Source organism: Oncorhynchus tshawytscha, linkage group LG09 (assembly GCF_018296145.1).
Source record: "Oncorhynchus tshawytscha isolate Ot180627B linkage group LG09, Otsh_v2.0, whole genome shotgun sequence".
Classification (NCBI taxonomy): domain Eukaryota; kingdom Metazoa; phylum Chordata; class Actinopteri; order Salmoniformes; family Salmonidae; genus Oncorhynchus; species Oncorhynchus tshawytscha.
In genome coordinates this window covers 65096446-65112361 of record NC_056437.1, presented here as the reverse complement: position 1 = coordinate 65112361, position 15916 = coordinate 65096446, and the positions used below count along the sequence as shown (strand labels likewise).

The 15916-nt window shown below is 41.7% G+C and overlaps 2 protein-coding genes across 6 annotated transcripts in view; both read left to right on the top strand.

Moving 5' to 3' along the window:
* Positions 1–1830: 1830 nt before the first annotated feature.
* Positions 1831–7968, top strand: LOC112251312 (nuclear factor of activated T cells 2 interacting protein). Its single transcript, XM_024422240.2, has 9 exons — positions 1831–1983; positions 2631–2744; positions 3114–3168; positions 3607–3724; positions 4350–4433; positions 4570–4822; positions 6208–6352; positions 7032–7147; positions 7390–7968. Exons 1-9 carry the CDS (start codon positions 1903–1905, stop codon positions 7549–7551), a joined length of 1128 nt encoding a protein of 375 aa, XP_024278008.1. The 5' UTR covers positions 1831–1902; the 3' UTR covers positions 7552–7968.
* Positions 7969–9452: 1484 nt separating this feature from the next.
* Positions 9453–15916, top strand: part of LOC112251268 (protein spinster homolog 1-like) — a 32158-nt gene continuing 25694 nt past the window's right edge. For 2 of the 5 annotated variants that reach the window (XM_042327234.1, XM_042327236.1), the window contains exons 1-5: positions 9455–9697; positions 10992–11207; positions 12771–12973; positions 15466–15617; positions 15750–15816. In XM_042327234.1, coding sequence (XP_042183168.1) covers positions 11000–11207; positions 12771–12973; positions 15466–15617; positions 15750–15816 — 630 coding nt within the window. In that variant the 5' untranslated portion in view covers positions 9455–9697; positions 10992–10999. Of the gene's footprint in view, positions 9698–10991; positions 11208–12770; positions 12974–15465; positions 15618–15749; positions 15817–15916 lie in introns of all 5 variants that reach the window. The other 3 variants (XM_042327235.1, XR_006084137.1, XM_042327237.1) reach the window with 3 other exon arrangements.

The following is a 15916-nucleotide window of genomic DNA, read 5'->3' as shown; positions in this document are numbered from 1 at the left end:
TGACTTGGCCAAAGCTTTTTGAATCGGTAGACCATTCCATTCTTGTGGGCCGGCTAAGGAGTATTGGTGTCTCTGAGGGGTCTTCGGCCTGGTTTGCTAACTACCTCTCTCAAAGAATGCAGTGTATAAAGTCAGAAAACCTATCACCAAGGGAGTACCCCAAGGCTTGATCATAGGCTCCACGCTCTTCTTAGTTTACATCAACAACATAGCTCAGGCAGTAGGAAGCTCTCTCATCAATTTATATGCAGATGATACAGTCTTATACTCAGCTGGCCCCTCCCCGGATTTTGTGTTAAATGCTCTACAACAAAGCTTTCTTAGTGTCCAACAAGCTTTCTCTACCCTTCACCTTGTTCTGAACACCTCCAAACAAAAGTCCTGGGGTTTGGTAAGAAGAATGCCCCTCTCCCCACCGGTGTGATTACTACCTCTGAGGGTTTAGAGCTTGAGGTAGTCACCTCATACAAATACTTGGAAGAATGGCTAGATGGTACACTGTCCTTCTCTCAGCACATATAAAGCTGCAGGCTAAAGTTACATCTAGACTTGGTTTCCTCTATCGTAATGGCTCCTTCTTCACCAAAAAACTAACTAACGCCAAACTAACCCTGATTCAGATGACCATCCTTCCCATGCTAGATTACAGAGACATAATTTATAGATCGGCAGGTAAAGGTGCTCTTGAGCGGCTAGATGTTCTTTACCATTCGGCCATCAGATTTGCCACCTCCTTATAGGACACATCACTGCACTCTATACTCCTCTGTAAACTGGTTACCTCTGTATACCCGTCGCAAAACCCACTCCACTGGTTGATGCTTATTTATAAAAACCTCTTAGGCCTCACTCCTCCCTGTCTGAGAGATCTACTGCAGCCCTCATCCACCACATACAACACCCGTTCTGCCAGTCACGTTCTGTTAAAGGTCCCCAAAGCACACACATCCCTAGGTCGCTTCAGCTAGCGACTGGAAGGAGCTGCAACAAACACTCAAACTGAGCAGTTTTATCTCAATCTCTTCATTCAAAGACTCAATCATGGACACTTACTGACATTTGTGGCTGCTTTGTGTGATGTATTATTGTCTCTACCTTCTTGCCCTTTGTGCTGTTGTCTGACCCCAATAATATTTGTACCATGTTTTGTGATACTACCATGTTGTGTTGCTACCATGATGTTGTTATGTTGCTAACATGCTGTGTTGTCATATGTTGCTGCCTTGCTATGTTTTTGTCTTAGGTCTCTCTTTATGTAGTGTTGTGTTGTCTCTCTCGTCGTGTGTGTGTTTTGTCCTATATTTATATTTGATACATTTTTTATGTTTTATCCGCAGGAGGTCTTTTGCCGGGTTTGGCCAGGGTAGGCCGTCATTGTAAATAAGAATTTGTTCTTAAACTGACTTGCCTTGTTAAATAAAGGTTAAATAATAAAAAAGACACTCGGGAAATTATGTATACTTATTACTTTAGATACTTAAGTACATTTTTTTCAATTACATTTACTTCTGATACTTAAGTTTACTTAAAACCAAATACTTTTAGACTTTTTCTCAAGTAGTATGTTACTGGGTGACTTTCACTTTTGAGTAATTTCCTATCAAGTATGACAATTGGGTAATTTTTCCACCGCTGATAACATGTTCAACTACCTAGGACATTGGCTCGAATCTAGGTTGGGCCTTTAGATTTTGAGAAAACGAACAACTCAGGAAGAACTTTTCACCTATCTTATGGACTTCTCATACCCCGGCCTAGTTTGTTTGGTCTGTTTCGTAAGCGTTCCCAGAAGTCTTGCAATATTGCGCCTATGGGTTTAGAAACTCTGTGACATGCGATGACGCGTCCCTGGGTTTAGAAAAGCTACGACCACGTCTTCTTCCCAGAGATGATTGGTCCAGAATGAGGTCACAACCTCCCCCCAGAAAACACTGCGATTGGTTGGTGAAATCATCACATTGGAGGGAAACAATGGCTGAAGTGGTAAATATTTTCCAGGACGTCCAAAAGAAAAGTTATCACCGATAAGCTCGTTTAGTGTAGAAAGCAATCTAGCACAAAAGTATGCAAACGAGTCTTTACTCGAGTAGACAGCTAGCTAAAACAATAGCGCGATCTGTGCTAGCATAAGATAGCTAGGTTTACTTGTGCTGCTAGCGTCAATGTTTATTTTTATCATTTGCGTGCATAATATGCTATGTTAATGCTAAATTCTAACCAAGCCAGCCGCCCCCAACCGGCTGTTTTTGGGCGGATCAAACTAGACATGCTGAGTGAGATGGTTGGTGTATGGCAGGGGTATTCAAATCTTACCTCACGAGGTCCGGACTACTGCTTTGTTTTCTGTTCTACCTGATAATGAATTGCACCCATATCAGTCGCTGATTAGATGGGAAGAATGGAGAAAAAAAGCAAGAGGCTTCGAGGTCCATATTTTAATTTGAAGGGTGTATGGTGTCATCGATGAAAGTTTGCTAGTTTGTCAAATGTTTACAAGTTTATCCAACTTACAGTTACGTTAATTCAGCATGTAAGGCATTGATCAAAGTTTACTGCGTGTGTGTGTGTGTGTGTGTGTGTGTGTGTGTGTGTGTGTGTGTGTGTGTGATCTCCCCCCTCCCTTCGTTCAGAATTCTGACAGTGACAGCGACCTTGAGTCGACCGCCCCCGTGAAGCCTCAACCCAAACGGCGTCGTATCATCGACCCCTCGTCTATTACCACCGTGCCTATCTACTCGAACAAGGTGTGGCCCATAGAGATCCTATTAAATGAGTCATATTCCTGTTCCTATTTAATTATTCAAATTCTATGGTGTGAAGTTATTTACTACTCTGCTACTGGCATGGTCAATTCTATTTAAATTTGCTTTAATGATTTTATTGACTGGCAAAGTCTATGTGTCTGTGATTCTCTGTATCAGTGTGTTGCCTGAGTGTATCAAAGTAGATTGATCCCATCCACACACATATTTGTATATGTACATCAACTGCTGCAGATGAACAATTGCAAAACTCCCACACAGATGTTTTGCCTTGCCAATGCAACAGGGCTGGGCTATTTGTAAAATCTATTTCATTACCAAATACGGGTCATTTTGTATTTATGTTTGTAGGTGAACAGCAGCTTACAGCTGAATCCAACTCTCTTCGCCTGTGATGTTAACGCAGGTATGAACTACGGACGGACTGACAGAGGTCTGTTCTGCTACTAGTTAATTGCTGTTCAATTCCTGTCTGTTGAACTGAACATGGAGTTTGATGGGTGGGTGTAATTTCTGGAACGTTCCAACAAGATTCTGTTACAAAGGTTGCAAGGTTGCCAACCAAGTAGCATGATCAATTCACCTCGCTAACGAGCTGCCGAATAGGCATCAACTCACCACGTAGCTTATTCTTAATGTTTGTCCATAGACATTTTTCAGAATAAATGTGGTGAGTAAAAACTTTATGAAATAGCCCACTCCCTACCCGGTATCTTATTCGGCCGCTATACAACTTTCTATGCGTTATTGTTTGACAACCTTGTTATTTACAAAGTTTTTGGAACAGATTCCTGTTGGAACGTTCCACAAATTATGCCCACCCAAATTTGATTTTTCTGCCTAGGTGACAATGCAGAGGAGGTCAGTTTGTGGGCCAAGTCTCCACCCTCAAAGAAAAAGAAGCCAATCATCATTACCTTGAATGACTCAGACGATGAGTCTGAGCCAGAGGACAAAGATCCGTGAGTTACTTGTTGCTAAAGGTGTACTCTGCCCTGCTTTCATTTACTGTGTTTACTGTATATGTAGCATGTTTTTGTACTACCCCAGGCAACCAGAAGGTGGCAGTAGTGTATTTAATTTGTATTTATGTACAATATTTCAAGTATAATTTTAAAGCTGAAATATTTAACTTTTTTGGAGACTTGACCAAATTCACATGTAAATGTGTGTTCTAGAGCTGTCATTTTCATGGAAAGCAAGTCTAAGAAGCACTAAATCTGTTCTATGTGTGCTATTTCTATGCTCCCTGTTCTTAAGTTTTTTTTTTTTACTTTCAGTTTTGCACACCAACTTCAAACCGCTGAAAATATTTTTGGTTATGGAAAAGATATTTCACAGCGGTTTAGATGGTACAATGATTCTCTACACTATACTTGCTTATTTTGTCACACAAACTGAAATTAGGCAAACTAATTCTAATTTTAGCAACCAGGATATAGTGGCCGATTTCTGCGTAGTGCACCTTTAACAAATTCTTAGTTTAAGTAAGTAGCCTTGCATGAGCTTTGGCTTGTGCGAGCCAGAGCGGCTCACAATTCTTAGTGTAGTAACCCCCCCCCCTCTAAAATGCTCTCTCTCTCTCAGGGTAGACATCCGTTCCCCCTCTCCACCCCCACCTCCAGGCAGCCCTTTTGTCAAAGTATCCAATCGGGCCAATCGAAAGATTCTGTGAGTTGATGTTTTGTCTATGTCCGAGACAGAAATACAATGCCCTTTCAGTAATGCAATTACAATATCATCACCAGTCACTTTATCGGTCTCTCTACGCCTGTCCCCGGTGGCTCTCTCTTTCTCTCACTCTCAGAGAGATCAACAGAAAGCTAAAGGCTGTGGGCTCTCTCCTCTCTCCCGAGGCCAAGGAGCGGTCTGGACGCCGCGGCTGCCACTCCCCTCCTCTCACGGAGTACGACGATGATGATATCATCCTCATGTCCCCAAACTCCCGGCCCAGGAGCCAGCCCCTCGCCCCCTCCCGAGACCACAGCCCCCTGACATCCAGAGAGATCGCCCTCAAGTTCCGCAGCCGGACAGACCTCTACAAGATCCCTGTGTTAACTGTAAGAATCAGGAAGAGCACCACTTCCTGTTGTGTCATAGTGATGCTCAAGTGAGTGTGTCGTGATTCAGGTTAAAGATGTAGGTTGTCATTAACTGATGGTCCAGGGTCGGTTTTGGACATTAACTTCTAGGGGCCAGATTCAGAGTAAATCTATTCCTGGACTAAAAATCTCCTTTAACAGAGACTTCATCTAGAGGATCAAAGAGGGCTTTTGTGTTCAATTCAGGCTGAATGTATGCTGAACAAAAATATAAATGCAACATGTAGAGTGTTCGTCCCAAAAGATCCCAGAATTGTTTCATATGCACAAAAAGCTTATTTCTCTCAAATGTTGTACACAAATTTGTGTACATCCCTGTTAGTGAACTTTTCTCCTTTGCCAAGAGAATCCATCCACCTGACAGGTGTGGCATATCAAGAAGCTGATTAAACAGCATGATCATTACACAGGTGCACTTTGTGCTGGGGGCAATAAAAAGCCAATGTGTGATTTTGTCATACAACACAATGCCACAGATGTCTCAAGCTTTGAGGGAGTGTGCAATTGGCATGCTGACTGCAGGAATGTCCACCAGAGCTTTTGCCAGATAATGTAATGTTAATTTCTCTACCATAAGCTGCCTCCAACTTTGTTTTAGCGAATTTGGCAGTATGTCAAACAAACCTCCCAACCACAGACCATGTGTAAACATGCCAGCCCAGGACCTTCACATCTGGCTTCTTCACCTGTGGGATTGTCTGAGATCAGCCACCCGGACAGCTGATGAAACTGAGGAGAATTTCTGTCTGTAATAAAGGCCTTTTGTGGGGAAACACTCATTCTGATTGACTGGACATAGTTCGACAGTGGGTGGGCCTGGCTCTAAAGTGGGTGTGCCTATGCCCTTCCAGGCCAACCCAATGGCTGCACCCCTACCCAGTCGGGAAATCCATAGTTTAGGGCTTAGTTAATTTATTTAAATTGACTAATGTCCTTAAGTGAACTGTAACTCAGTAAAATTGTTGAAATTGTTGCATGTTGTGTTTATATTTTTGTTCAGTATAGTTATGAAATTCAATTAGGAAAACTGTTACCTTGGTGACAGTGTAATTTTTATTGCAAGAATCAGGAGACTTGTGAGTGTGCCAGAACTGAGATCAGTTACAGCCGGATGTGGTGCATTGTGATGAGTGTGACTGCTTTTTAATCCTGTGCGCCACAAGACTCTCAAAGCCTACTAAGCTAAAGCCTTTGGCGTTATTAACTCGGGGCGCTAACACAAGTTTTCTGGTGTCAGGCAAGGTTACGCATCATCACGTTAGCTTAGCTAAGTGAGCCACCGCTACTACACAAGTACACTGGAAGTTTCTTCTAGTTCCTAACTTGAGGCTCTTCATTCCCAGACGGTGCCTCTGAGCAAAGCGGTGGAGCAGCTGTCAGTCAAGCTCAAAGTACCGCCCTCCCGCATCCTGTTACTGAGGAGAGACATAGAGCTTCCTGTCCACTCCACAGCCAATGAGCTGGGCCTGGGCATCGCTGACATCATAGGTGAGATGACTCATAGTGGCGTACATTAGTGGGATGCACACTTGGATGTCTCACACAGTCGTTACAATGGGGAAAGTGTCGCACCTCACCTTCTAATGCAGTGGTTCACAACTGGTGTTGCCTCGGGAAACAAATTGAACCAGGTTGTCTGAGTCACAACCCAATATTAGCATTGCGTAAAAGAGTGCTTTTGTGCTAGATTGCTTTCTACACTAAACGATGAAATGCTATAGTCGCCAAATCTGGAAAACAATTTTTATGCTATATTGTATGTAAATGTAGCAATTTTATGACAAGGGAACAACATTCCCACCTGTTTCATTGTCAATGATAAAATGTTGACCATAGTCTTGATGAAGAATGATAATAAACTGGTTTGAGACTCAAAAATCTACCAAAATAGTGCTGCTAATAGCTCTATATTGAAAAAAAGAATAATCTGAGATTGAATTATATATAGATTTTTAAATTCATTATCATTTCTACATACTTTCTAGCTGATTTAAGTCGTTTAAGTTCAGACTGGAGTATAATTTTATTTCATTTTTACAGCTACAAGTTGAGAAACAGTGTTCTAATGTAATGCTTCATAATTTAAGGCAGCAACTCCACTCTCAATGTTTGATCACAAACCCTCTTTTCTGTGCTGTTGTTTTAACTTTGCCCTCCCTTCTGTCAGACTGTGTTGTCATAGCAGCAGATGATAAACACGAGTCTGAGCAAAGTGGTGACATGCTCACTGTGCGACTGCAGGCCAAGGAGAAAGGCTCAGCACAGGAATATTCCCTACACAAAGTGAGCATTATCCAACGTTTCTCACAATTAAGAATTGGGGGTTGAGCACAAAGGTGTAAGGTTCAAGGGCAGAGGGAACAAAGCTGTTTGGAGTACAGCCTTGGTCTTAAACTCACCTTTTCTTCTCAACTGTTCATAAAGAATAGAAGGAACACAGTTCATCCTAATTCCCTTACTCTCATTTTACCCTTCTCTTGCATCTCTCATTCTTCTCTTGCTCCCTCCCTCACTCTCTTCCTCAGGATGCCCCCCTGGGCTCCATTCTCTCCCAGTATGTGTCCAGTATGTCCGTGGATGCCAGACGCAAGGTGCGCTTCCAGTTTGACGGGTCAAAGGTCGTCCACAGCCAGACGCCCTCCCAGTTGGACATGGAGGACGGTGATGTCATTGAGGTGTGGGTGTAAACACCTGTGGTATTTTCATAGAGCTGTGGTTTTCAAACCTCTCTGGGATCCCCAGACGTTTCAAAATTGTGTTGTAGCCCTATACTAACTCACCTGATTCACCTAGCCAAGGACTTGATTAGTTAACCATTTTAATCAGGTGTGTTAGCTGATATAGTTAAAATACATGAAACGGCTGGAGGTCCCCAAGGAAATGTTTGAGAACCCCTGTCATAGAAGATTTAGTTGTATATGCGATGGACACAACAAACAAAAAAAGGATAGAAAGATGTCCCAGTGCAATGTTCTTTTAAGATGCACTTACTGCACTTGGTCCAAGTAAGACTCTTCAATATTGCCACTGTCAATTTATGATTGTTTATTTACAAGATGTGTTTTGAACCGATTTTGAAATAAAAATGTCTCTGTTCAAATGAATGCACTGTAATGTTGTCTGAATTGATTTTAAATGGACCTGTACACTGGTGTGGTGAGAACTCAATCCGTTGGTATATGACAATACGGGCACTTATTTCAAAGAGCGTTCCGTAATCATGCCCCAGTGAGCTGAGCTAGGCATGTTTCACCGTGACATGTTTTAGTATGGAGAAATGCCTCTTGTGGTTATGCCTAGTATGTAGCCTAGTTATGCTAAAATATTTCAGACCAGTGTATTGCAGTTAATTTAATCTTTGACTTAACCACTCAAATATTTTACCTATTAACAGTGAAACAACAACCAGTCCCAGACATTTTACAATAGGACATACCAGAGGGGGGCATCATAGTAGTTAGGCTACCTACATTATTGGGATTATATGGTTACCACCAGTGTTTGGAATAGATTGTTGATTAAAAAAAAAACACCATGGGACGCCTTTTCACACAGATGTATTTGTCAAAGGTCCGCGCTGGGTCTGTGTAAACTATGCGATTATATTGGAGACAGGTTTATAGCAGTGAATGTCATCTATTAATTTACTGTTATAGTATTTATAAGTAGCAGCCATATAACAGCAAGGGAAACTAATTGTTCTCACTTTGTAATCGAACATTCAGATTTGTCTGCCTGACTGCCGCTCTTTACCCGAATTGTTAAGATTTTCTTGTGATCACAACTTATTTTGCTCAAATAAAGATGGAAATAAATTGTGTTTCTTTAAAAAGATGGGCTTGGCTGACATGGACTTTTTCCTAGCCTTATTCTCCTTGTGGTTACCTGCTTATTTACCAGGTAATAATAAGTGAAAACTAATCAAGGACTGAAGCAACAGACTCAACGAGAGCTTTAAATAAAAATGCTGTATCTTTGAAAAGCTGGGCCTGGCTGACATGAATCGTACATTAATGGGAAAGGATCCACAGACGAGGCTGATTATCTTTCTGCACATCTCTTTATTTACAATGCTGATTGCCATGGTTAACAAAACATTGAATGCTACCTGAATTGACTCATTGAAGTAACATAAGTAGGCCTACAGTATCACAGCGAGGTTGAACAGGTTGTTTGTGTGTGTTAGTCAGATGATCCAGTGTCCACATCAACACTATTGATAATTATCTAACCCCAGTGCATGTGGTGTACTATGGTCTTAGCCATGCTCTCACTAACCCGCATATTTTCTCTTTCTCCCTTTCCGGAGGCCCTGAGACTGTCGGTATGATCGAAGCGTTGGACCGTAACTGATGACACTCTGGCCTGACACCTGGACATACCTGGCCCAATCTCCCCTGGCCCCCCTCTACCTTCCTGTTGCTGCCTCCACTGGTTCTTTCTTTGTGGATGTATTATTAAACTATTTACTTTTACTATTTGCCAATGAAATGTATTTTGGTTTTGCTATCTATTTAGTGTTCAGTCTCTGGTATCAGTTTCATTGTTGGTCGATTTCCAATGGAGGTGGTGTTGTAATAAGTCATGTGAGTAAGGGGCGGAAGTTGGATACAATTTCAACATGGCTGCGCCGCGATGATTAAGAGTGCCTAGTTGCGCCTCACAAAAACAGCGGTTTACCTCTGTCCGACCAGTTTTTCAGAAATGTTGACGCTGGTGTGTTTTTAGCTAATGCCACAAATCCCCAGAGCAGATCTGAAATCAACACAGGACCCGAGACAGATATAAATTCGCGAAGACGCATCAATCCCGACTCATCACTGCGTTGACCAGGTAATCAATGACAAAAAGTAGCTTTGACTCACACAGCCACAAAGCTATTATGGACATATGTTACAAAGTATACGAGGGTCGGTATGATTACACTACTGGGCTGCTAGTTAGGGAATACAATTGTTACATATTATTAACTAGCTAGCGTACTGACATTGATGACTGACCAAATATGTTAGGTAGCTTTAGTTTTGTAGCTAGCTGGCCAGCTAACAAGGCGATTGGTAATTGTTTACGGTGCCACTGGTTGCTAGCAACAAGCTAACCAATCAACGTCCCATGACTATAGGGTCGGAATAGCTAGCTACATAATTTGCTGTCCAGCAATCACGTAACGATAGCCAGCTAACTTAACTAACGTTAACTACATGTCTACTTCTGCAACCTTACAAAAACAATGGAACCCTGCTGAAACTAGATCAAATTAATATAGTCAACCATAATTGAAAGAACATCCATTATTTCTTGCAATCACTGTGTGTGTGCGTGCGTGCGTGTAAACAGTCGGTGATATTATCTAGTTTAACTTGCTAAGTATTTTATTTAGCCATCTGTAAACAGACGATGCATTTTAACCCTCTACTCTAGACAGAGTTTTGTGGTTAATTATGCACAGTTTAGCTTGTTGTTTTGAAGAGGATGTTCGTGTATTAGCCTGCCTGTCAGCCCAACTTGACCCGACAGTCTGGTGACCAGCTGGAGTTCGTCTTTGTCTGACGTTAAAAAACACTTGAGGAAATGGGGAAAACTATACAGAAACCAGACTCAAGTCGTAACTCATGGTTCTATCTATGGTATCTTTTATTACATGGGTTTCCTCGTGTACTCTTTCTAAAAAAAGAGTCAATTCTTGCTGAAACAAATGCTGATACAAATGCACACTCAGTCTTAACACTGCGCACACAGACACACGCACATTCAGACACGTGCAGTCCATGTTCACATGACAGTAAGCTAGTTTCGTTGACTTACATCACAAGACTACATCGCTATACTCCCCCCTTCTCCCACATTATCTCTGACTGGCTTGTTCCCCTGGCTCTAAATGACATTACTTTCCCTTTAGCCAAATAACACAACCACACCACTCAAATTAGCTTTGGTTTTACAATGACACACTTTTGAAATGCAATTTGTGTGTCTGCCATTCATTTAGGTTTTTTTCCTCTTATTTCCCCTCTCCTTTATTTTTGCCAGAACTCTTTGCACATGACTTCAATTTAACTCAAGGTGCCTACTTTGTTGACCCAAAATGACCTCCTCGTCATTCTGTTTCCTTCCTTGATCTCTCCAGCAGCTGTGATGTCTCTAGCCGACCCCACCTCGGACACCACGCCCTTCTTCTCCGATGACAGCGAGGCAGAGGGTTCAGAAGAGCCTGGTGCGGGGCCTAGCCAGCGCCGGGAAGAAGAGCCAGCCAGCGGAGTGTCCAGCTTGAGAGCGGTGTTCACTGTTATTGTCCTGTGTTTCATCAACCTGCTCAACTACATGGACAGGTTCACTGTGGCTGGTATTGACAATCTAATGTTACACCAACATTTACCTAACCCAACGCTCACCTAACATTTCTTTAAAGGGGAGCTACATATCATAAGTGTTTAGAAATAGATCCTCACCTTTAAAGCCCCCAAACAGTCAATGTGATTCCCATGTAAAATAGCCTTATGTGTGACTTAAACATCAGTCATAATATTTTCCCCAGATTTGATTAGTATTTTTTTTTAAAGTAGTTTTTCTCTCATGTCAAACTACAAGGAGGTCTGATAGAGACTGAGTGGGCGGGGAGCTAGTCGGCTGTAGGCGGGGAGCTCACCTTGACTGGCGGTTCTTTTGAAAACGCCTATGTCAAGCAGTGTTGTAGTGAGATTATCTCAAACAAATTTGCTGACACACAAAGCAACTCAAACAACATTGAAATTGCATACAACATCCAATCCTGTCATACGTCATGGTTTCACTTTGGTTATTGTAAACAGCATCAATATAAATGTTGGCTATATAATTCATCTAGCTAGCCCGACTGGAATTGTCTGCACTGTTTATAAAGCTAGCTAGCTAATTCATCTTGGACAATTTCAGTTGAAACTTTACAGGGTGAGGTTTAGGCAGAGTTGCAAAGAAAAATACATATATCAGACTGGCAAATAAAAGATTAAGCTGGGCAAAAGAACAGACACTGGACAGAGGAACTCTGCCTAGAAGGCCAGCATCCCGGAGTCGCCTCTTCACTGTTGACGTTGAGAGTAGTGTTTTGAAGGGTACTATTTAATGAAGCTAACAGTAAAGGACTTGTGAGGCGTCAAACTAGACACTTTAATATACTTGTCCTCTTGCTCGGTTTTGCACCAGGGCCTCCCACTCCTCTTTCTATTCTGGTTAGAGACAGTTTGCGCTGTTCTGTGAAGGGACTAGTACACAGAGTTGTATCAGATCTTCAGTTTCTTGACAATGTCTCGCATGGAATAGCCTTAAATTCTCAACAAGAATAGACTGACGAGTTTCAGAAGAAAGTTCTTTGTTTCTAGCCATTTTAAGCTTGTAATTGAACCCACAAATGCTGATGCTCCAGATACTCAACTAGTCTAAAGAAGTCCAGTTTTATGCTGCTTTAATAGAACAACAATTTTCAGCTGTGCTAACATAATTGCAAAATGGTTTTCTAATGATCAATTAGCCTTTTAAAATGATAAACTTGGATTAGCTAACACAACGTGCCACTGGAACACAGGAGTGATGGTTGCTGATAATGGGCCTATGTAGATATTTCATTAAAAACCAGCCGTTTCCAGCTACAATAGTCATTTACAACATTAACAATGTCTACACTATATTTCTGATCAATTTGATGTTATTTTAATGGACAGAAAATGTGCTAAGTGACCCCAAACATTTGAACGGTCGTGTGTATATTATGATAATTTCACACAAAGAACAATCATGAATCTGTTTGCTACGGAAGCATATGCCACTCCTAAAAAGCATGTTGTATTAGACTATCATAACCACAAGATATTATTTGGATAAGTCATTTCTCATATGTTGTAAAACACAGCTTTGTCTCTGTCTTGTTTAGGTGTTCTGCCTGACATTGAGCAGTACTTTGGGATCAATGATGGGAAGTCAGGGCTGCTCCAAACAGTCTTCATTTGCAGCTACATGTTCCTGGCTCCTGTCTTTGGTTACCTGGGCGACAGGTACAACAGGAAGATGATCATGAGTGTGGGCATAGGCTTCTGGTCCATCGTGACACTCGCCAGCTCCTACACGCCCAAAGAAGTGAGGGACACTTCCTAACTATCATTTTCAGCAGGGGTTGGAGCCAAAATGATTTCCCAATCGTTTAGTTCTGAACATAATCATTATATTTTGGGTTCCGATCTACTTTTCCGACCAGCAAAATAAAACCGGGTTGAACCCTAAAAAAGTTACGGTTTATATCATTCCTTTCCGTATTTTTTTTTTTTTTTTTTTTTTTTTTTTTTTTTGCAGAGCAGCACCAGAAATTAGAAATAAAAACACGTCTTACCTTTTTGTAGTTAATAAATCCAATGTGAAACGTGACCTATAGTATCCTTAACTAGCATTGAAAAGGTTAACGTTACTCCATTATTCTTTTATTAAAAATCTCTTCTTTAAAAGAAATCCTTAAAAAAAAAAAATCTCTCCCTAATTTCCTGATTACCCTTGTAACGTCAGTTAGACTATGCTTCCGAGGGGCAGGTTGGCTATACACACCTGGGTTTCCGATTTAATTTTGTATTTTTTGTTGTTGAAATAGCAATAAATAACATTGTAGCTGGCCGAGATGTCTTTCATAGCCTACAGATGAATTCGCGCCTACTCCCTGCGCGCACGTGCGCCTGCTGCTGAGAGAAAGGGAGAGCCAGAGAGGTAGACCTACCGTAGGCGATCGCCTTTTGTTGGTAATTCATTGAATGCCACATAATAACCTGTTCATATTTACCCTATAAAGAGTGACTTAACTTACTTTTGATATTACCCTAATAAAGTTAAGCACCTATTGTGAAGGTGTGGTATGGCTATTATTAGGCTTAGCTACAGCAGGCCTATGAAGGCAGTGCGCACAGACACTGACTGAAAGTTGACCTTGAGATGAGGAATGTTTTAGGCCTTCCAGAGTTACTCCTATAATCGAATAATGTAATTCTATAAAATAGATTCGGATCGAAAATGAACGAATTAGCCTCCTGTACGCATATATCTGTATAGGGAGTTGTAGCCATTTGACTCTCTCTTTCTCCCGGTCTCTCTAGGGCTAAGCCTAAGCTTGGCTCCTTTAAATAATATAAATTCATATTTTTAAATATTTAAATATATTTATTTTTTAAATATATAAATTTTTTAAATATATAGTACTGTGAACACCTAGGTCTATATGCATGCAATGGCCAGATGCATCTATTGCTCAAATCTCCGACCCGTGAGGTAGACTACTATTGTTTCAGGAAAGTAAAAAATAATGGACTATAAAGTTTGGAATATGTCGAAACACAACAAATTGTTTTGTAATTTGTTTTAGGCAGTTTAAGGACATGTAACTGTGGGTGGTTTGGCCAATATTGCTTGTTTATTGATGGTGCTGACTGCGCCCAGTTGGAGATTTCTTTCTCTCGGATCCAAACCAGCATGTGCCTGTTTTCCTCAGTACTTTTCAGAATGGCTCCGATTGACCTTTGGTCCATTCGGAAGGGGTCTCCGTTTTTGTAAAATAAATGTATGCTTATTTGGTCGGGTGGGAAAGCCACCGATCCATTTCGGGATGAATCCAACTTTTTGGACATGTGAAGACCTCTAGTTCCAAAACCCGGTTCTCATACAGTGTATAGGAATTGACATCAAACTATCCGTCTGTGTGTGTGGCAACTCCTAAGCTCTCTCTGTCTGCCTGTCTGTCCTTGTGTGAAGAGATGTGAGCTAGAGTAAAGCTTGAGTACATTTTAAAGCTCCCGTCTCCACCGAATTATGTAAATTCGTCTTCAGTTTTAATGCTGCCCATTTTTTGAATAACCTGCATCTTGATTCCCTGGTGGCAGTTTGAGTTTAATGTTGAATATGTTAAATAAGAATGCCATTTTTAAATGTAAAAAATGGAGCAGTGGTCTTAGGCACTGCAACACAGTGTTTAAGGCATCACTACAAACCCGGGTTCGATCCCAGGCTGTGTCAGAACCGGCCATGACCGTGAGTCCCATAGTTCGCCCACAATTGGCCCAGCGTCGTCTGGGCTAGGGGAGAGTTTGGCCTGGGGGTCTTTACTTTGCTCATTGCGCTCTAGCGACTCCTTGTGGTGGGCTGGGCACCTGCAGGCTGACTTCGACTTTTAGTCCAGTTGAATGGTGTTTCCTCCGAAACATTGGTACTGCTGGCCTCCGGGTTAAGTGGGTGGGTGTTAAGAAGCGTGGTTTGGTGGGTCATGTTTCAGAGGACTCGACCTTCGCCTCTCCTGAGCCCTTTGGGGAGTTGCAGCGATAATACAAGATCGCAATTGGATATCAAGAAATTGGGGAGAGAAAGGGGGTTAAAAAAATATGTATTGTGTTGTTGAAAAATGTACCTGCATTTATTTTTTATTGTTTTAATATTTTTAATGTTTGTGTTGAATGTGTTGTCCTCAGGGCACCATTGAAAAATGAGCCCCTGGTCTCAATAGGTTCCCCTAATTTTAAATTAAAGTTAAATCTTAACCTGAAGGCATGTTCTTTTCTTCCCCCTCTCTCCTTCCTCCTCTCCCACATTCCTCCTGTCAGTATTTCTGGCTCCTGTTGTTGACGCGTGGCCTGGTGGGGGTTGGGGAGGCCAGTTACTCCACTATCGCCCCAACCATCATCGCTGACCTGTATATCAAGGAGAGGAGGACGCAGATGCTCTCTGTCTTCTATTTTGCCATTCCAGTGGGCAGGTGAGGTCATGGAACATAATAGAACATAGTAATGAATACATCTGTGTCCATCTTTGTTATCTGTCTTGGCTTATGTGATAGGAGGAGTGAAATGTGTGGTGAATGTTTGTTCCATTGTCCTTCCTTCCTCAGTGGTCTGGGCTACATCGTGGGGTCAAAGGTTGATGACTTGGCAGGGGACTGGCATTGGGCCCTGCGGGTGAGTTAACTAATCCCTGAGCTTTTGGATATTATACCTCTCAACACAAACGTTACTCTAAATACATGCACTCTCAACCATAAAGGGAATAATACTCTGT

Excerpts from the sequence above, each read along its gene's own strand:
- LOC112251312 (XM_024422240.2), top strand. The coding sequence starts at position 1,903 with ATGAGGTCACAACCTCCCCCCAGAAAACACTGCGATTGGTTGGTGAAA. Across the intron at positions 4,434-4,569 it reads CGGGCCAATCGAAAGATTCT|AGAGATCAACAGAAAGCTAA; the intron begins GTGAGTTGATGT and ends TCTCACTCTCAG. Across the intron at positions 7,148-7,389 it reads AGGAATATTCCCTACACAAA|GATGCCCCCCTGGGCTCCAT; the intron begins GTGAGCATTATC and ends TCTCTTCCTCAG.